We start from the raw sequence: 22,414 nt of genomic DNA, 5'->3' as shown, positions 1-22,414 counted from the left end.
GACTTCTTCAGGAGGATGTTGTCATCAGGAGAAATAAAAATGGCATTCTAGAGCATGGAGTGTTAGATTCCTTTATCAGGTAGGCACATTAGAAAATTTAAAAAGGGAAGTGGATAACTTGAAGTCAGATTTCGTGGGAATTAGTGATGTTCAGTGGCAGGAGGAGCAGGACTACTGGTCAGGTGAATACAGGGTTACAATACAAAGTCACATAGGGATAATGAATGAGGGCATTTAATAATGAATAAGAAGTGAACATATTATCATAGCCAAGACAGACACAAAGTCCACATCTACCACAATGATTGAAGAAATGTATGATGAGAGTAAAGAAATTACTCAGATAGTTAAGAAAGACAGAAAATTTAACTGTGATGGGGGACTGCAAATCAACAGTGGGAAAAGGAAGAGTAGGAAAAATAGCAGGTGAATATGGACTGGGGAAAGGAATGAAAGAGGACACCACCTGGTAGAATTTTGTATAGGGTATAATTTAACCATTGCTAACGCTTGGTTTAAGAATCATTAAAGAAGACTGTATACATGGGAGAGACCAGGAGACATCTGAAAGTTTAAGGTTGATTATATCATGGTATGCCAGAGATTTCGGTACCAGATTTCAAACTGTAAGACATTTCCATGGCTAGATACAGACTCTGACTGCAATTTATTGGTTATGAACTGTAGATTAAAACTGAAGAAACTGCAAAAAGGTATGAAATTAAGGAGATGTGACCTGGACGAGTAGAAGAACCAGAGGTTGTTGATAGTCTCAGAGAGAGCATTAGGCAACAACTGACTAGAACAAGGGAAAAGAATACAGTAGATGGCAGCAGAGTATCAAATAGGTAAAAAAATAAGGTCTAGTAGGAATCCTTGGATAATACACAAGAGATTGAATTTAACTTACGAAAGGAGAAAATATAAAAATGCAGCAAATGAAGCAGGCGAAAGGAAATACTAACGTCTACAAAATGAAGTTGATAGGAAGTTCAAAATAACTAAACAGGAATGGCTAGAGGACAAAGGTAAGGATTTAGAAACATATTTCACTTTGGGAGGGGGGAAGAGATAGATACAGTCCACAGGAAAATTAAAGAGGCTTTTTGAAAAAAGAGAAGCAACTGTACGATTATCAAGAGCTCAGATGAAAAGCAGTACTAAGGAAAGAAGGGAAAATGGAAAGGTGGAAAGGGTACACAGACGATCTATACAAGAGAGATGAGCATCAAGGCAATATTATAGAAATGTGGATGAAGATGGGATGGGAAATATGATACTGTGAGAAGAATTTTGTCAGAGCACTGAACGAACTAAGTCAAAACAAGGCCCCTGGAGTATATGACATTCCATCAGAACTACTGATAGCCTTGGGAGAGTCAGCCATGACAAAACCCTTCCATCTGGTGTCAAGATGTATGAGACAGACATCAACAAGAATGAAGTAAGTGCAAGTCCAAAGAAAGCAGTTGCCGACAGATGTGAAAATTATCAAACCATCAGTTTAATAATAAGTCATGATTGCAAAATACTACCACAAATCCTTTACAGAAGAATGGAAAAAACTGGTAGAAGCCAATCCAGAGGATGATCAGTATGGATTCTGGAAAAATGAAGGAATGCACACGGTACTGAAACCAACAACTTATCTTAGAAGATAGGTTAAGGAAAGGCAAATATATGTTTATAGCATTTGTAGACTTAGAGAAAGCTTTTGACAATGCTGACTAGAACACTTTCTTTGAAATTCTGAAGGTAGCAGGGGTAAAAAAAGAGAGCGAAAGGCTGTTTAAAACTTATATAGAAACCAGACAGCAGCTATACAAGTTGATGGGCCTGAAAGAGAAACAGTGGTTGAGAAGGGAGTGAGACAGGGTTGTAGCCTATTCCCGATGTTATTCAATCGGTACACTGAGTAAGCAGTAAAGGAGACCAAATAAAAATTTGGAGCAGGTATTAAAGTTCAGGGAGGAGAAATAAAAACCCTGAGATTTACCAATGGCATTGTAATTCTGTCAGAGACTGCAAAAAACTTGAAAGAGCAGTTGAATGGAATGGACAGTGTCTTGAGAGGAGGATATAAGATGAACATCAACAAAAGCAAGACAAGGATAATGGAATGTAGTCGAATTAAATCAGGGGATGCTGAGGGAATTAGATTAGTAAATGAGACACTTAAAGTACTAAATAAGTTTTGCTATTTGGACAGCAAAATAACCGGTGTACAGAGGATATAATATGTAGACTGAAAATGGCAAGAAAAGCATTTCTGAAGAAGAGAATTTTGTTAACATCAAATATAGACTTAAGTACTAGGAAATCTTTTCTGAAGGTTTGGAGTGTAGCCATGTATGGAAGAGAAACATAGAAGATTAACAGTTTACATAAGAAGATAATCTAAGCTTTTGGAATTTGGTGCTACCAAAGAATGCTGAATATTAGATGGGTAGATTACTTAACTAATGAAGAGGTTCTGAATGGAATTGGGGAGACAAGAAATTTATGGCACAACTTCACAAAAAGAAGATATTGGTTGATAGGACTTATTCTGAGTCATCAAGGGAACACCAATTTAGTGTTGAAGGAATGGGGGGAGGGGGGGTGGACAAAAATTGTAGGGGGGGGGGGGGGGGGGGGGATCAAGAGACGAATGCATTAAGCAGTTTCTGAAGGATATAGGTTGCAGTAGCTATTTGGAGATGATGAGGCTTGCACAGGACAGAGTAGCATTGAGAGCTGCCGCACACCAGTCTTTGGACTGAAGATGACAATAACATGTGGAACCATGTGTGAAAAATACAGAGTACCAGGTAACTACTCTAAATAATATCTTGAATCCACCAGAACCTCTTATACATTAAAAAACTAATGTTACAGGAAGATGATACAACATTACTTCGTGTTGTTCACAAAAGCAGTGACAGTGGGAACAGTTTGGTTTTGAGCTATTTGGACAAAAGGTTATTTCTTGTTCTCACACAAATCACAAAATGGAAATTAACACAATTTCTGTGAAGCTGGTTAACTATCATTATCTCAATTATCAGCGAAAGTAGAACAACTCTTTATATTTTAACAAAGTTATTTGCTTTTGCTTCTTCTTAATGTATTACTTTCCTTTATTTTGTTAAATGCTAATATTTGACTGAGTGTTTCCCCGCATGAAAATATAAATCACTTTAAATGAAAGGAAAAAAATACCATATGAGACCTATAGCTTGGATGTGTTTGTTAAATGGTAACATCAGTCAACACAAAAAACACACAATACCTTACGCTATGACAAATAACTATACAAATTTGGCTCAAGAAGTTCTAGGACTATCTTGTCATAAAATACAAAGTGGATTTAAAAAAAAAAATGTAATACATATTTGTGTTCAGCATACGGATTCTGGAACAGCACAGCAAACATTTTGACTGGAATACGGTTCAGGATTGCTGTTACATTCTATTTAATCAATTCAGCATCCTCAAAATGCAAGTGGGATGGGAATGGGAAGGGGTGGGGGTGGAGCTGAAGCTAGCAGGTGTTCAAGGATTGCTGTCCCCCATTTGGCAAAACTTTATGCACAGAAATGTTACTATGGGCTGGAGAGCAATAGTAAAGAATAAACATGCACTATCACATACCTCTACATACCACTACACTAAGACAATTGTTTGAAAAACACTGGGAATACGATAAAGAATCTACAGCCTGTTCATTGATTTTCAACGTGCATACGATAGCATCCACAGGAAGAGCCTATACAATGCAATGCGTTACTTCAGAATCCCTGAGAAGCTAGTGAGAATGGTGCAAGCTTGTACAGAAGGGTCAAAGACAGCAGTACGTTTCTGAAGAGCCACATCACAAACATTCGAGACTGGGACAGGCCTCAGACAAGGTGATGCTCTCGCGTGTGTTCTGTTCAATGTCATCTTAGAGAAAGTAATAAAAGAGTGTAGGCAACATGAGTGGGCTGGAGTAGAGATGGACGGCAACTTCAATTGTCTCATATATGCAGATGACATAGTACTACTAAGTGAATCAAAGCACGAGTTGAAAGAAATGTACCAGAAAATGGACAGTTATGCACAGAAGGTAGGGCTCAAAGTGAATTAAGACAAAACAGAGTTCATGCAATTAGGAAGAAGACAAGAGCAGGAAGAATTTCTTCAGATAGATGGCAAGAGGTTCAAGAGAGTACACAAGTTCAAATACTTGGGATCTTGGTTTACCATGGACAACAACATAAAAATGGACATCAAGAAAAGAACAGCAGTAGGAATGAAATGCATGCATTCCCTGAGAGAGACGCTTGGCTCTAAATCGATCTCAGTGAACACTAAGATGAAAATCTAAAACATATGCCAAGCAGCACTGTATGGTTCAGAAATATGGAGCATGACTAAGTGAGGAAGGGAAAAACTATTAATATTTGAAAGAAGAGTAATGAGGAAGATATGGGGATCAGTTTTAGATCATGGAGAATGGAGGAGGAGGAAAAATGAGGAAATCTACCTTCTGATATGACAACCAACTATCCTACAGAAGATAAAGAGCAAAAGAATACAACGGGTGGGCCATGTAGCTTGTATACCAGGTGGAAGACAGGAGAAGATGGCACTAGCAGCGAAACCAAACATCAAACGCCCCATCGGACAACCAAGGCAGCACTGGATGGACGACCTGGCGAAAGACCTAGGAGTCCTGGGAACTGAAGAGACCTGAAGGAACCGGGCACAAAACAGGAAGGAATGGAGGCAGCTTGTGGAAGCAGCGCATGGTCTGCAGGGCCTGTGATCGCTTAATATCTATCTATTACATACCTCAAGTACTCACAACAGATTATTGCCAGATTTGTTTGAATAATAGAGCCTCTTACTTCTTGGCCAAATATTCTGTATGGGCACTTACTGAACAAAGTGTGTATTGCTAGAATCACGATACAGACATTCATATTTATTGTTATTTTCAAACAGGACAATTCTGTACTTACTTAATACTCCGCTGTGTGAGACGCTGCAGAATGGCAGGGCGTAAACGAGGCTGACCCCCACGAGAGTTGTTACCACGACCAGTCACCACATGGAGGACACGCCGTGACTGCCCACTTGCTTTGAGTCGCATAATGTGAGCATCCAGGAAACTGTCCAAGAGGCAGACTGCCTCTCGTACATACAACCCGTGTAAGTCTAAGTTGGAAGAATCTGGTGCCGCTGCACTAATCGCTGTCGCTGCACGGCAACTCGCTTCTTGTGCGTGAGTTTTGTGGAGTCGGGCCTTTAAGCAGAAAATGATAATTGGTATCATTATAATGACAGAATATTTACAGCAGGCTGTTCCAATGCTGCCTCATTGGGCACAAATGCCCAAGAGGGCACGTCAGCTCACCTGAGGCAGGTGCAGGCAGTACAGACTATCCACCAAGATTCCAACTCAGAAGCTTTGCCTTTTTGTCAACATGTGCTCAACCAACTTAGCCACTCACGCATGACTCACAACCTGTCCCACAGTTTGGGTAGCTCAGTTGATAGAGCACTTTCTGCAAAAGGCAAAGGTCCCAAGTTCAAGTCTTGATTTGGCACACAGTTTTAATCTGTCAGGAAGTTTCACATTAGTGCACACTTTGCTGCAGAGTGAAAAATTAATTGTACAGAAAAGCTGTTGGTGAGGAGAATGTACATGGCAGAGGTTGTGGGGCAGCTACTGAAGTCAACTACGTACACTGCAACTGGATGGTCCAGTTGGCCTTGTCACAGTTTGATAGTGGTCATCCTTTCGAATGGATCATTTGCTTATGGTCATACCCAAGTGGAATGCTGTGTAGTGGTCACACAGCTAAGTTTATTTATGATGAGGTCACTTTTACATGTCATTATGACAGAGAGGTGAAGGACTGCACCCAAAAACTACGCACTTTTTCACCTCATTTACATGCCTGCCTGCTGTTCACCGTCACCTGTATTTTTTTTAGTACTAATCTATCCTCTTTACATACCAGCTGGTTATTATTGAACTGACAGTGTCTCAAGTGGTGCAGTGCAAGCTGGATATATTGCAGGACACTGAAACATCGTAGGTGCGTTCATTAAACAGTGTGCTTGCAGAACAGGCCGAAAAAATATTAGTTCCACTTTCTGCCACCAGGTGAAACTATGGCACTTTGAGCAGTCAGAATGTGAAATGCTTCCTTTTTAGATGTCAGGATGCTGTTTGTCACTTGGTGATGTGTTGATTTCTTTTGTGAAGTGACTGTTGGTATAAATGGTTAAGAAGGTCGACATTTTTCTGTACGAAACACAATGCCTATTTAGAATGGAGAGCGTGCACCGCTGGTGAAGTTGTTTTACCAGAATGGCAGCAATAGTAGTGCAGCACTGCAGGAATGTTACCGACAGAAATAGCAGTGATGAAGCGCCATGTCAATAAATGGACTAACGAATATGATCAAGAAATCTGAAGAAACGGGTGAGTGAATTAGGTGGTGCAGCAGGGAGAGGGAAATGGCCCAGTGTCATGGTAGTTGATGATCAAGTTGCTGCAGTTATAGCTCACCGTGCAGCACATGCCTCAAATTCTGCAGGCAGCATTCAAGCTGTGCCACATGAATTGTCTGTCCCCTCTTCAACAGTTCAAACGATTTTGTGCCACATTTTACACTGGTATCCCTACAAGATTCAGAATGCACACCAAATGAAGCCCCAAGATAGGCTACAACACCATGACTTTGCCTTTCATTTATTGGTATTCATGGAAATGGATTACATATGGCCGGGTAATATTCTTTGGATGGACGAGGCACATTTTACTCTGCACACTGCTGTGAATGCACAGAACTGTCTGATACAGGGTTCTACTTCACCAAATGTTGTGCAGGAACATCCACTGCACTCAGTTTATGTGATTGTGTGGTGTGGTTTCATACACTCCTTCATTCTCAATCCATTTTTCTTTGAAGAGATGACACCTCATGGTCCTGTTACGTATACAGTGATATAAGCTCATTATAAGAATCTCCCTATGCAACATGTGATTCCAGCTTTGTAAGAACGTAACTGTGTGTACACCATTGTTTTCAAACAACACAGAGTGACACCACATATTGCTTGTTGGGTGAAAGATTTGCTTTGAGAAACCTTTGGTAACAAGCACATCATCTTTATGCAATTTGAAGATGTGTGGCCTTTCAGGTCCCTTGACCTAAATCCATCCAACTTCTGGCTGTGGGGATATCTGAAAGATTGTGCCTATAAGAGATGCATCTGAACTCTTCCTGATCTGAAGGACATCATATGACAACATTTTGCTCTTATTATACCGGATATGCTGTGAGCAACTGGTAATCATGCCATGTCATGGATGCAGCATGTTGCCAAGTCAGAAGACTGTATTGAACACATTATAACTTGTGACCATATCCTATTAAACATGTCAGAACCACTATTATCATGTATTTGATTGTTTCTCCCCTTCTCCTGCACCCACACCACATTCTGATTGCTTACAGCAACATATTTTCACCTGGTGGCAGGAAGTGGAAGTAGCATTTTTTCAGCACACTCTGCGAGCACACCAAATAATGAAGATACCTACGATGTTTTAGCATCCTGTGATGCATAAAGCTCACACTGCAGCACTTGGAACACCATCATTGTAATTATAGCCACCTGGTATTATATGCCATTACAGTCTTTTAACTGTCAAATAATGTTTGTAAGGGCAGGCCCATTAAGAGTGTCAATATGAAGAGTTATTTCCGATTTTAAAAAATCTCATTCATTTTTCTTCACTGGAAGCATACGTCATAATAATATTTACTTCACATATTAGTGCAGTCAACAGATATTGACACTAAAATTTTGTACCTTTAGTCTGCAGTTCTGATTATATAGCAAATTATATGAAATTCTGTAATGTTATGCAAAATCAAATATTTTCATATGACACATGGAGAAACAAATTCACTAAAAACTTTGATGAACAAAATATGGTTGTCCATCAATCAGCAAAACAAATAATATGTAAGATTAATAACACCAAAGCATATATTGCCTTCCCTAATAAGTGCGCAGACGAGGCATAATGGCAAGAATTAACGACATAAGCACCTTGTGCAAAAATAAAACTGTACAACATTTAAATTGTATGCCCACACAAAGCAGAAGGAATGTTACAAAAGGATAAAGATCTTTTGGTTCAGTTTATGATCAAACTGAACATCAAAAGCATGAATGAAAAAATCATGCCTGTAAATTCTTGCACTTTTCAACAATTAGTCATATCAAAGCGCCTCATTACTATCACAGCATTAGACACAGTTGCAACATGAAATACACCATTGCTGCAGTTGTTTATGACCATATTGGCACAGATAATTATGAACTAAATGAGAAGCATTACCAGAACGTACCAACTGTGAATAATAATGAGCCACTGAAGGCATTCCTTTTTGGAAAGCTTCCTGTGCTTTCATATGGTATTCACTTCTCCTCCTGTAATGATGTGCAGCTTGTTCTCTGTATCTTTCAACAATATACAACACATTACTGCCTCTTCCATCAGCTGTAATGTCATCAAAATCTTCTAAGGGACTGGTGGTCTCAACACCTCTCTGCAAATGTCAAAAAGAAACTAACAACATTTCCAACATAAAAGGCTCACATAAAATCAGATTTTACCAAGCATAACAAACTTTATGGTACAATACTAGAGGAAAATTCCTCGTACATATTTTACAAGATTGATAAATAATCCAGGAAGACTTATAATCACTTGTTACAGAATTTTTTTCTTTTTTTCCCTTAAGACTGCTAAACCCAATTCAACAAACTGTACATTTAATAACCTCTATACCTGTTGTTCAAGTTATCACAGATGTAAAAACGCTCATCTCCACAAATTATAGTAGTAGCTAGCTTAAACAGCCAATGCATACCTGCTCTTCTGTTATCTAGTTTATTTTAGTGTTTTACATGCCTCTGAAAAGGGGTTGAGTGTTTCTACTTGTATTTTAAGATCATTAATAATTTTATTACAATATGTTTTTAAACACAAAATCCACAGATGCTCACAGCAGTAGGTAATTCAAATGGTTAAACATTACTGCTTGAGCTGGAATAGGTTTTCTAATCTAAAGGTCCAGTAAGGAAGATGAGTGCTGCGTTTGTAATCCTCTTTAAACTGAAATTTTTGCTCTAATTTTTATTTTACACTTTCTAAAATAATGGTCACTACATTTTAGGTATGAATATTAATATTGTGGTATTATAAAGACACTGAATTGCATGTTTAGTGCTTTGAAATGTGGATGGCAAACACTACTTTGCAGGGAGAAACTGATAGTAAAGAGGCTATAGTGGACACTGCCCCTTCTATCTCTTTCACCTGGTCCCCCTTAGCCAAGAGTGGCACGTTTCTGGACAATAATGACATCTGCCTCTCCAATGGTTCCATGAAAACCTTTACCCATACGAAACCATTAACCGTCAATAGTATCCTCTCTTTTACAGTGGAAATGGAAATCTATTCCATGCCAAAAATGTCAACCATATGGTCTGGCCACAAGTGTATGGCACATCACTAGTGATCTCCCATGAATACCCATGTGTTCCCCTAATTCTCCAATCATGCCAACAAACTAGATATAAAGTAGCAACCACCTCCACCTCTCTTTACCCAATATCACCCCATAGTGGAACAACATAATCACATTTTTATCTTGGTATTTGCCTGCATTTCACCATGCACTATATTTTGCCACCTACCCAATCTATGAAACATCCTAGCTCACCTTTATACCACACATACTCACAATCCATGGCACATTGGTTGTATCCCCCTGGAAAACCCATGTGAAAGATCTGTCCTCCAGAACCACCCTGAACACCCTATTCCAGTCCTATCACAGGTCTATCCTATGTATCACAGGCAGGGCCTCCTATGAAAGCAGTCATCTCATATACCAATGCTGGTGTAACTTCTGCATGGCCTTTTATGTGGGCATGACAACCACCCTTATGAGGAGGTAGGAAACCTCTCTGATGAGTTACAGAACTGGCAACTGACAGTAAAATCCCACAACAACATGACAGTGGAGGATATTAATGTGAAAGTATGACAAAAACTGAAAGTACACATCCTCAATGGGACAGTTTGAATGTGATAGCAGATATGGCACGAAGTCATAAATTCATATAATTTGTCAACAACAAATAGAAGATGAATTTGGCAAGCAATAAATGGAACAAACAAATTGGCCAGGAAACAGACTGGAGTCAAAGACATGATTATAATAATAATCAAAATGAGATACAAATTAATGAGTCACATGGCCAAGAGGGCCCAAAAAAAGTTCTTTGCTATACGCCAAGAGATAAGGGAAGACCGGGACAATAGCCTAATAGGAACTAGGTACATAACATTAGATAACATGAGTGAGAGTCGCTGAAGAACAAAAAATTCTAGAGGTGGCATTTGTCTAGCATTGGATGTCAAATGGTTGTTGTTGTTGTTGTTGTTGTTGTTGTTGGTGGTGGTGGTGGTGGTGGTGACGACACTATAGAATTAAGGTAAGCAAGGCATATCAGCTTAAAAAAAAAAAAAATTGCATCACCTATGTACAAAACATTCACAACACAAATATTTGATTAGGTGCTTCAGCAGTTCAATAGTTTACCCCTTCCAACTGAATTTGTTATAAAGTTGTAATTTCAGAATTTCACACTGACTGCCCCTTCTATTTGCATGCCTACAAATTTTATGCTTATGGTAGGTGGAAACTTCTTACAAGTTATGAACTACATATAGTGAATAAAGAGTCCAGAATGACCTGACACAAGGAGGCATCTAGGCAGTAAGTGCATGGACTTACATCATGCACGCACATGCTGTACACAATACGGATTTTAATTATGTTTTATTTCAAATGTGTGTGTGTGTCTTATTCAAAGTGATGGTGAATATGAGTGGTACACATTCCACAAGGATAGTTATCATAATAAAAAGTGTGTTGGCATCCCTAAAAAGTGTTTGAATAATTATTGCCAATAGCCAAGCAGCTTGTTAATCATTTGTAGTGATCCTCATTGCAATCAATGCAAGTGCTATCAACAAACTAACAATCATCTGACACCTTCTGCGTAAGGAACACATCTATAAAGGAAACAATTTTAGTGAAAAAAAATACTTGTAATAGGTATGTGAAGCGTTCATGTCCAACTGCAGCACTTTCATAAAATTTATGGCCATTACAACCAGCCCATATCATCATGTTTTTTGGCAACAATGATGAGCAGAGATGTTGTACTCTCTCAGGGATATCCTTCACTGATGCGGATGAGACATTGTGTTTCTATTAATCAGTTCATTCAACCACAGCATAATAACAAGGAATATTTTGATGTGACAGGTGGGCCTGCGACGCAACCTCATGGGCTGAAGAAGGGCTGAGTTGACAGTGATGGCAAGCAATCGGCCCGTCAGAGATAGGCCAGCTACAGCACACCCATGATGGGCTAGCGCTGAATATGTGTAGTCAATGCTGAACATAGATGCCTATCCTCTTCACCCTGACATAGTAATCTATCAATGTACATCACATTGTTATCCTTGGTCCACCTATCTGCTCAATGAATATTTTTTGGGTAATCTAGAACTCACTATGTGCTACTGAATTTATAGACTACAGTTTTGCTGGGACTGGACTTCTCATTGACTAATATCTTCTGTTTCCAGAAATTTTCAACTGTTCTTGTGTACATTACATACAGTAGCTGTCTCAACTATAGTAAAACACTAAAGTAATAATGTTGAATCACTTATGTAGGCTAATGAAATATGATACTTTGAAAAAGGCACAACGTATGTTACAAATATTGTCGTGAGTGGACTTCCTGCAGCTGTGCTTTTCATCTTTGTTTACATTAACAGATAACAATTATGAGTCCACTGAATATGCATTATTTCTTGCTTAAGTTGACTTCAGTTTTCAAAATATGTATGTACTTGACAAATATGAGTATTCAGCCAGCTCACTAATGGGCAGATCAGAATTTCCTCCAGAAATTTTTTAGTCAATGCTTGCTTGAACTAAAATTATTGGTGACATTTAAAATGTCATTTTCTGCCACCTGTATTCCAGGATGGAAAATACAAAGTCTTCCTAATTAACAAATTAGTTGTCCTGTTGGAAACAAACTCAAAAAGAAACTACAAAACACGTGCATTATGGGTTATGGGGGTCCCTTCCTGTTCCTTTTATGATCTCTGAATTCCTAAAAGCCATTATTATTGGATAGGTACAGACAGATCTTTTCCACAGTACAGATGCAAACACATTTAGAATTCCAAGTGCCAACAATCCATTTACAACAAAGGATGTCCTTGGCCACATTGCATAATGATATAAAGAAGTCAGGCATTTGTAAGGATCACTTCCGTTCAGTAAATAAGCTTTGATTCCTGAAGAGGAGCACAAGTACCTCAAAACATGTTGCAAATAAATTAATGTTACACAATTAATAACTAATAAAAAGTGTTACTGGTTGTGGACTACACATATTACCTTTATTATAATATTCACAGATAACCATTACTGCCAAATGGCAAATAATTATTGTTTACGTGGCACTTACATTTAGTCAGCACACAGGATAATGAGTTTTACCCTACTTACTTACAACAGATCAAAAAGGAAATATAGACTTTTTTCGGGCACAACTTCACACAGAAAACTTTAATAGTCTAAATACAAAAAATAATGTAGCGAAAGCTTCTGAACATCTTTGTTATAGCATATGAGAATTGTAAGTTGAAAACAGTTGACACTTCTGAACTAAAAATTTAAGATCCAACAGCACTCACCTTCACAGTTTCTTCTGCAGCTTCTATCAATTGGCTACGATGTTCAGAAAGAGCTTCTGGGCTCATTGCAACCTTTGCTTCTTCTTCACTTGTGGAAGCTATAAGTACAGCCAGTGTGTTATCAAAAGAGTTACCCGTAGAACTGAATACATCGAGAATTGCCTCTTTACGGAATGTTGGGAACATTTCACATAAAATTTTTTTAGATAACTTTATCGCCAATGTTTCCTTTGTTTCATGATGAGAAAATGTCTGAAAAATAAATGGTATGTGCATGCTATTAATTTCCAATTTCTTCTTTTGTAAAAGAATTTCAAGAAAAATTATAATCAATTTTATGTATTACAATACATTCAATAAATTTCCTATCATTAGATCACCTTAATGTAACAAATGAATGTAAAACATACACTGAACAACCATTTTTATGATGTTTTAGATATGTGTACAATGGTAAGTAATAAGTGTTTTTAGAATTTCTTTAATAAAGAAGCCTATTGCATTTTCTTTTTATCTAGTACAATTTTATACCATTTTTATCCACAATCATCCTTCTGCACCATAATCAGTTATATCCTTGTTTCATAACATTATTTTGCTCTTTGGTTAACACCTTGCAATGAGCTATTGACCTTGATCTAGTTTCAAGCTTTCTTTTAACAATTTTCAAACATATCTGTTCATATCTTTTTGGGGTGCAGCTCAAAATTCTATCAACTGCAGCACACAATTTTCTTTCTAGGCAGCTCTTGATATACTATTCACCTTAACCTTATCTCTGTGGTTTTAATATAGATTTATAGTACTAAAATGAGTTGTATATAAACTACTTATGGGGTGGCAATGAGATTTGGAGGGGGTTGGGGGTGGGGCAGGGGTAGGAAGTGAGAGTGAGACAGAATGAGAGTGACAGTGGCAGTGAGAGTGTGAGTCAAGTGGCAGGGAGGAGGCGGGGGCTGGGGGCAGTTGGGTGCCTCAGTCTCAGGCTGACAAGGATGAGGAATGAAATCTGTCAAGCCATATCCAAATTATCCAACCCAGCCTCTGCTTCAACACATTTACGAAATACAAAGTAAACCTAAATTTCTCATCTCAGTTATATTTTGGCAGCAGTTACATCTATTTGTTCACCTAATATATTTCTGCTTCTCAAATCACTCATTAATAGCACGTTTAGCTGTCTGGCACAGATTATTATTTTCAACGTTGCACTTGATGTAAGTTCGTCACTCATCAGTGTCCTGTGGTATCCCACTGACTGCTTCTCTCTTTTGCGAGATCCACATTCCTAATTTCCTAATGCTCTCTCTTACCCCTCCCTCTCTCCTTTACCCATCTGCAGCAAACTCTTCACAACCTCTCCCCCACACACTCCACCCTTTCAGATCCATTGCTCAACAAATCCTTCACCAGAGATGGCCTCAAGAAGCCACACATTTTGCTCATATTCATTTCTCTACCACCACCACCACTACTACACATATTACTTAACAGGACCGAGCGAGGTGGGGCAGTGGTTAGACACTGGACTCGCATTCGGGAGGACAACGGATCAATCCCGCGTCCGGCCATCCTGATTTAGGTTTTCCGTGATTTCCCTAAATCACTCGAGGCAAATGCCGGGATGGTTCCTCTGAAAGGGCACGGCCGACGTCCTTCCCCATCCTTCCCTAATCCGATGAGACCGATGACCACGCTGTCTGGTCTCCTTCCCCAAACCAACCAACCTTAATAGGAAAAATATGTTTCAGCAATTATAAACATCGCATATATTTACTGAACAGCTGAAATGAAATTACTGGATCAAATGTGTAGGGAACCAAATTTTTAAAGCCACTAAAACAACATCTAACCTTTTGCAACCACAAAGCATATCAAAATTCAGAACACTTTCATTAGCAGCTAGTGTTGTGACTGCAGTTTGAACTAATGTACCTGGTCAGCTTTATACAACGCCAATGCCATCTCCATATCCATAATTTCTCGAAGATCTGGGACCTTTTCATCTTTAGAACGCCTTCCATAGTTTTCTTGTATTTTCCTTGCAAGTTCCTCATCTATAAGACAGATGGAATAAATATTAGTGTATCATTTCTCGCATTTTTGAAGGTCTATTATCTTTGCTTTAGGATCAGTTTGTGTGACTTTCGAAAATATATTTCATAGTTTATATTTTATGCAAATAGAATTCTAATTCTAATGCATGTGTGAAACAACCATTACTCTCTCTCTCGACACCCCCCCCCCCCCCCCCCCCCCACACACACACACACACACACACACACACACACACACACACACACACACACACACACACACACACACGACATCACTACAGAAGATATATTTTAAAATTTTATGATATGTATGCAGTTTCACTAAAATGTGTAACAAGATTCTCAGATGCTGCAGTAATTTTAAAATATCCATCAATGGTATCACCATGATGTACAGTATCCCCATTTAAAACACGATGATATTTTCTTACCAGAAAATAAAATGTATTCTGTTAAAATGTAACATATTGATATTTATACAGCACAAGTGCTGGCAACTTCTCTAATAACCACAAGTATGCTTATGAAGTCTGTGCTATGCAAGAATACAATTACATAATTACATTAACACATGCACTCCAATTAATGGAGTGTTGTGAGACAAGCATGTACATTACTCCAGTGCCTGCTTGAAAGGACATTTCAAAGCAATATCTTGAAATCACAATTGGTAGCTGCATTTTGTAATGTGGCTAATAATTATGACACTAACTGTTTGCTAAATAGTAATTTAAGTCTGAAAATATGAATTTCATTTCAACAGTCAGTAAATGATATTGTTAATTCTCATTGGAAGTTATAGTCCTGAAACTGTTAAAACCTTTGTCAACTCTCACACACCTATTTCTTTCAGATAGAATCTGATGGCTCCCACTTCATAACAATCCTTTCAAATAGAAACACATTTTCCATGATCAGGAGTGTTCTACAATGACAAATGCAAATCAATAGAATCTAAGTTTCTTCACATTTATTATGCTGCCACAATTAACATTAGGTGAAATGAAGTTTTTAAATGTATGAGCAGCACACTTTAACAATAGCTGTAAAGTGATATATGTAAATTTAATACAATAACCATATTTTGAGAACTGCACCTTCTTTAATCATAACATCCTGCTGTTGTTTAATCTGTTCTTCTTCATGCTTCATAAGATAGTAGTGGATCTGAAGTGCCAGGCAGAGAGGGAGCTTCACTGTTGCAGAAGTTTCTGGAAAATTAGTAACCTCATTAAATTATGAGTATAACTACTGTTAATTTAAGAAACAATTCCAGTGTAACTGACTTTTCTTTAAATGTGCTTAATAAAATTATGATAAAATTTGAAGCAACCTAAAATTAATGTTGACTGACAGCACTTATTGTTACATTGTGTGTCAGAGATATTACTCTATTTCCTGTTTCTATAATATACCTACATCTCCATTTACATGTGGTAGATGGTACCTCTGGTATTACTAATACTTTACCCTTTCCCTGTTTCATTTGCAAATGGTGCACAGAAAGAATGACTACTGATAAACTTCTCTAATAGTCTCATAGTCATTTCACAAGACAATTGCGGGCATACCCATGTAATCCAGGACACTAGGACGCCGTCGTGTGTGTGAGCTATGTAGATCAACCACAGATTCATTTTTTCCGTAAGCTCAGAAACATCCACAGTAGAGATCAGAAATGGAGGTAGTACAAGTTCAGTGTTGAAGGTTGCATACATTAGAAATCAAGGCGCCACTGTCATGGCGCTCTATATTGGCGTCTCTCCTTCCCGCTATAGTTCCGCGAGTATGACAAGTCTGAGGCTGGTAGTGTTGCAGTCACTTCCGACTCATCGACTCATAACTTCTTAGTGAAGCATGCATGAGAATAAGACTAGCCATGATGTAATAGGGAAGCTGAGTGCACAATCTTGCTGTTGTCATGTAGCTCTTACAGGGCGAAAATGGCCATCTCTTAGGAGCCAGATGGCCTCCAATGAAGCTGTGTTTTGTGAGACTGTACAGAATGTAAAACAAAAATTAAGTGATGCAGTGTACATAGTAGCAAATGTGCTACAGAAGAGAAAGAGTGATGTCCGGAAGAAGTTTGACACTGTAGTCCAAGCTGCAGATGCAAAATTTACAAAGTTTGTCCAGTAAAAACAAAATGGTTGTATTCTTGTTTATTCTATACGTCCACCATGAGAAAACATGAATGTTCCATAAAACAAAAACAGGACAAAGAACAATGTCAGTGTTACGTCACCGCAACCAAAAAGTGTGCTATTTGTGATTCAGTGGTACTCACGTGCTGCGAAGAAATTAGACCAATCAGTATGGTTTATGGCTCTGGTTTCAAAAAGGTAGCCCATGCACTTATATCTGTCTGATCTGAAGTAGGTTGTGAAGTTTATGTGAAGGCTATACTACCTCATCCTGCTAAGATTAAGAATCAAGTAAATTCCACTGCAGATTCTATTAAAAAAGGTGTGGGTTCCACAAGTTACTGCTGCTACTACCTGTAAAAGGTTCTCTTACCTAAGAGATATGTGGATGGATGATGCACGTAAAATAACCTACATTGCAATGCCTATCCACTATTAGTGAAATGTGACATACGAAAAGCAATGTACTGTTTACTGTCCCCCTTTTCCAATTATTGGAGCTTGTTCAATGTTTAGAGTCCTTGCAATTTTCTGAGGACCTGATGAAGACAGAACCTTCCATAACAGATCAGGGCTCTAATATAGTGGCAGCTCTGAAAGCCTGCACTGGACTTCCTAGCGCTTGTCATTGTCTTAGCAATTTGCTCAAACATACGTTGAAGACAGAGTTTTTACTACTGCAGTCAGAACTATCTTGTGTAGGAGCAACAATAAACCAGTGTATAGTATTTGTGGCATATTGTAAGAGGGTTGGTCTTCCAAAGAGACTCACAAATTCAATCAAACAAGAGGTCAAAGCCTGATGGAACACTTTGTTAGAAATGGTGGTTTCAGTACCTGATACTCTGATCGATGTTAAGGAGTTGCTCCCACAAAAAGAATTAAGTAAACTGCAGAATATAGATGAGCAGACCCTAAATGAGTCTCTCACATTCTCAAGCCATTCAAAGAAGCTAGTATGCTCTCGAATGAGACAAGTATTCAATTCTACCTTTTTTTATGTCTCTGGCAGCATAAACTTCTGAATGAGCTTTTGAGCCCTAATGAATTAGATAGTGATATCTTGCTAATACTTCAATTAAGATGCAGAAGTTACATGGCCACAAGGAATGATAAGATTAACCTGCACTTATACCACAAGATCACTGCATTTTTGTGTCCCGCCCATACCATGGCCTTTTGATGCTGAGCACTGAAGACAGAGATAATGTTCTCAAAGAGGTTGGTGCTCTGTGTGCAGACATTTTGGGTGAGTGAACAGCCATACATGTCTATTATTTTATGCTTTTGGAACATGATTATGAGTAAATGTTGCTACAAATTGCGACCTCCTATCTTTCTAGTTACTAATGGTTCACACGAAAGTACATCAGGCCCTTCGCAAGTGCCACATCTGTTGAAGTTCCAGAGGTGTCCAAGAAGTTTGGACCCTATGGACAAACTTCGTGAAGTATCACCATTCCTCTCAATCACTGCTAGTGAAAAATATGCAGAGACAGAAACTGATATTCTTGAATGGTGGAAAGAACAAGAAAAGATAGCATCTTCTCAGCACATGTAGCTAAGATCATACTGTGTATTCCAGCCTCAAGTGGCTCTAGTGAGAGAAATTTCTGCGCTGCACGTTTAGTTGCTACCAAGCATCACAGTCATCTGTTGTTAAGGTTGTGGATGGCATTTTATTGGTCCACAGTAACAATGATCTGTTAAATACTTGTGATTTGATTAACTAATGTCAATACCACTCAGATCTTTATATATTATTGTGACATAATAACAAAATTTAATGATCCTTCCCAACAGTCTCCTGAAAACACCCATTTGGTGGACCATCGTCTCTCAGCAATTTGTTAAACTTCTGATACCAATGACACAGCATTGTCACATTATTCGTAATGGACATTAAATGACACTGGGCTGGTTTTTAACACATGCAGCTAGGAGGAGACGTTTGAAAGCAATTACTATGGTTGCAGAAGATAGAGTGCTGTATACAAAATTAATGGAACGAGACAACTTATAAGTCAAGTGTGTCAGTTGGTACATTCTGTCTATCACGGTAAGTCGTGTTTATACGCTAATAGCGAGTTATGTAGCATATCATTCATTTCTGTAATTTTTTGAAGATGCTGTATATTTATTTTAATATTTAACCACTATTCAGAGAAACCAACTCATCCTCATATACTGTTTTCTTGTACTGTCATCACATACTTGGTAACTTGTCCAAAGTGCGTGTATGTCAACATAACTATTTGACTCGCATGGGTTGCAATAAGTACTGACGGCCAGACTTGTCTGTTGTACCGGTACAAAATTATATACACAAATCTTCCTCGTGAATCAATCTATTAGTGAAAACTGTCTCAAAATCCCTATAGTAGTCCCTCACATTAGTCTTCACTTACAGACAGAAAGTCATAGTGGAGGACTTTCAGTTATAATATGTACAGATAATCATTGCAAACTTGTGTACTTATTCTCCTTTCCATGTTGGTGTAGTACACTTGCACCTACCAACAGACTCAAGTGACACGTTGTCGGTTACATGCGCAGCGGTAGAGACTGGCAAGTTGTCTCCAAACATATGTAAAAGGCGCACTCAAAGATGATGTCACAGAACCCAGTGGCAAGTTTAATATGAGTTTACGGAGCTCATTTCTAATCTCTAGTCCATGGTGACTTCACAGTGTTCTGGAGCAACCAAGGTGGCAGTGCCAAGAACTTCGACCAGTGGTGCTCCCAAAGTTAGAGAAGCCAGACCTTATGAAACAAACCTCAGGAAGCCAAAGCATAAGAAAAGTCATGAAATGATGGAGTCAACATCAAAAGAAACATGTTGCTCAACTCCTCTTCTTTTGCAGATGAATTACATTGCCTTAAGATTTTTCCAATGAATCACAGCCTGGCACCTACTTTTCATTAAAATAAATAAATAAATAAATCACCCAAAATGTGTTCATTAATGTTAATGCTATTCATGTACACATATCCTGCAAACTGACTCATTCCGCATCATTTTGATAAAAAAAAAATCATTCAAATGTGATTTCCCCCCATTGGCATAACTGAACAGTAGTGGATCTCTTCACCTATTTACACACAATATGTTACATTTATTTATGTTCATAGTCAACTGCCAGTCCCTGCATCAGCCATTCATCCTCCGGAGGTCTTCCTGCATTTCTGTACAGTCTTCTGGCATTATAATCTTCTTATATGCAACATCATCATTTGCAGAAATCCTCATGGAGTTTCTGATGTTATCCACTAGATAATTTATATAACTATAAAAAGTAATGGTCCTGTAACATCTCCTTGGGCTATTCTATAAATTACTTCTACATTTGTTGATTTCATCCCATTAAGAATAAGTTCACAGGCTTCAACGGGACACTATAATGACATTGCCCAATACCCACAATTATTTTATTCAAAATAATGTATAATAATAATAGAAAGTCCATACACAAATCTGGTTCAATAGTCAGTAAGCTAATATTCTGTTTACTGAATGACAGTGCAGAACTATATCAAATGCCTTCTCAAAGTCATGGAACATGATGTCACCTTGGTTGCTTTTATCCGTAATGCTTTGGAATCCGTGAACAAACAGAGAGGGCCGTGTTTTTCAAAATTTGTTTATGGAATCACTCTTGGTTTTTGCAGAGGAGGTTTTTGTTCTCCAAACATATGTAATTGGTGAGCACACAACAAGTTGCATAAGTCTGCAACAGAATGAAATCATTAATAGATACCTATAATTATGTGCTTCAATTCAGTGACCCGTCTGGAACACCGGAATGACCTGTGCTTTTTCCCACTTATGTGGTACCCTTCAGTGTCATAGTGACTATGATAAACTACTGTTTGAAAGGGAACAATTTCTTTTGCATAATGTATGTAGGTTCTCACAGGTATCTCATCTGGTCCATATTCCTTTCCACTATTTAGAAATTTAACTAATTTTCTATTCCACAATAACTTGCCTCAATATCTGCCATCTGAGCATTCGTGCAATGATTTAAACGAGGAACCATATTACGATCTTCTGCAGTAAAAGATTTTCTGAATAACAAATTAAGTATTTCGGCCTTCGTCATCTTCCGTTTCAGCGCCATTATGGCCAATGTGCAATTAATGGACGATTTTGATCTGTTTACTGACTTTACGTAAGACCAATCCTTCTTAGGTTGACAAAATAGGCTTTCAAACTCAATGAACATTTCTAGCACTGTTCTCCTTATGATTATTTTGGCTTCATTCAACTTTTGTTTGTCAACTGGACTTTGCTTTTATTTAAATCTGTGATGAAACTCTCTCTGCTTCCATATTAATTTTCCAACACAGCTTTTGTACCAAGGTGGGTCTTTTATCATCCCTTGCAACCTTGATCAGCACATACTTACAATATTCTCCAAGCATTCCTGAGGAAGGTGGTCTATAAAAGTATCCAATTACTATGTTTAACTCACCATTGATGCTTACGTTTAGCCAGATTATTTCACATTCGGATTATGTTGTAATCTCACAAGGTATTTTTGAATTCTTTATGGCAACAAATACATCACCATCATTGGCACCTGTCCTATCCTTGCAATATATGGTCCAATTTGGATGTAGACTTCTGTTGTTATTTGCTTCTAATTTCAGTCACCTTTCTGTTTTTAATACTAGGTGAGCATTATTATGTTTAATAAGCAATACTACTTCTGGGACCTTACCATGGATGCTCCTCCAGCATATTTCCAATCTGCAAGAACAAAAGTACTGTAAAGTTGCTGAACTTTTCATTTTCGGCCTGCAGATCATCACTGACCCTAAGAAGAGCTTCCTCCAACTTGAAAAACTCTATATGCATGGCACATGTACTCTACTACCCACGTAGCCACTTCCCAATTCTCCTCCAACAGTGGAGATTGAGAATTTTGTATCCGGTGGGTGGGTGGGTGGGGGGGATTGACACAGAATTGTATGAGTCTCTGGCTTAGATCTTCAGCTTGGCTCCAAACTAAAAACTGTAAATGTTTCTGTGTACAATTCTACAAACAGTGAGCTGCATTCCATCCTATAGGCGAAGTTAGCTGTCTTCACCAATTAATCCAACCATATAAAGCAACTGAGGATATCTCAGAACCTAGGCAGCAAGCGTCATTTGTGCTGACATGAGATACTATTTGCTGCTGTTTTCACAGCAGGTAGCAGAATTCCTCTATACCTTGGCAAGCAAACACAGATCGCATTATCTTTCTTTCAGGACCTGCTTGCTATTTCCCTCAAGGGCTCCCTTGTTAGAACTCCCAGTGATGAACAAACCCACCCTTTGTGATTGTTCAGTAAAATCGGCCATTGGCTCAACAGAC

General features: G+C 38.3%; 1 protein-coding gene across 3 annotated transcripts in view; it reads right to left on the bottom strand.

Moving 5' to 3' along the window:
• LOC124722878 overlaps positions 1-22,414 on the bottom strand; it is a 169,359-nt gene that overhangs the window by 71,976 nt on the left and 74,969 nt on the right. For all 3 annotated transcript variants that reach the window (XM_047248014.1, XM_047248015.1, XM_047248016.1), the window contains 5 exons: positions 16,005-16,118; positions 14,786-14,907; positions 12,851-13,102; positions 8,400-8,600; positions 4,986-5,269 (listed from right to left, as the gene is read on the bottom strand). In XM_047248014.1, the coding sequence (XP_047103970.1) occupies positions 4,986-5,269; positions 8,400-8,600; positions 12,851-13,102; positions 14,786-14,907; positions 16,005-16,118 (973 nt within the window). The remainder of the gene's footprint in view (positions 1-4,985; positions 5,270-8,399; positions 8,601-12,850; positions 13,103-14,785; positions 14,908-16,004; positions 16,119-22,414) is intronic.

The sequence above is a fragment of the Schistocerca piceifrons genome, chromosome X (assembly GCF_021461385.2).
Source record: "Schistocerca piceifrons isolate TAMUIC-IGC-003096 chromosome X, iqSchPice1.1, whole genome shotgun sequence".
Taxonomy (NCBI): Eukaryota; Metazoa; Arthropoda; class Insecta; order Orthoptera; family Acrididae; genus Schistocerca; species Schistocerca piceifrons.
The sequence above is the reverse complement of the archived record's forward strand: the minus strand, read 5'-3'. Positions and strand labels throughout refer to the sequence as shown.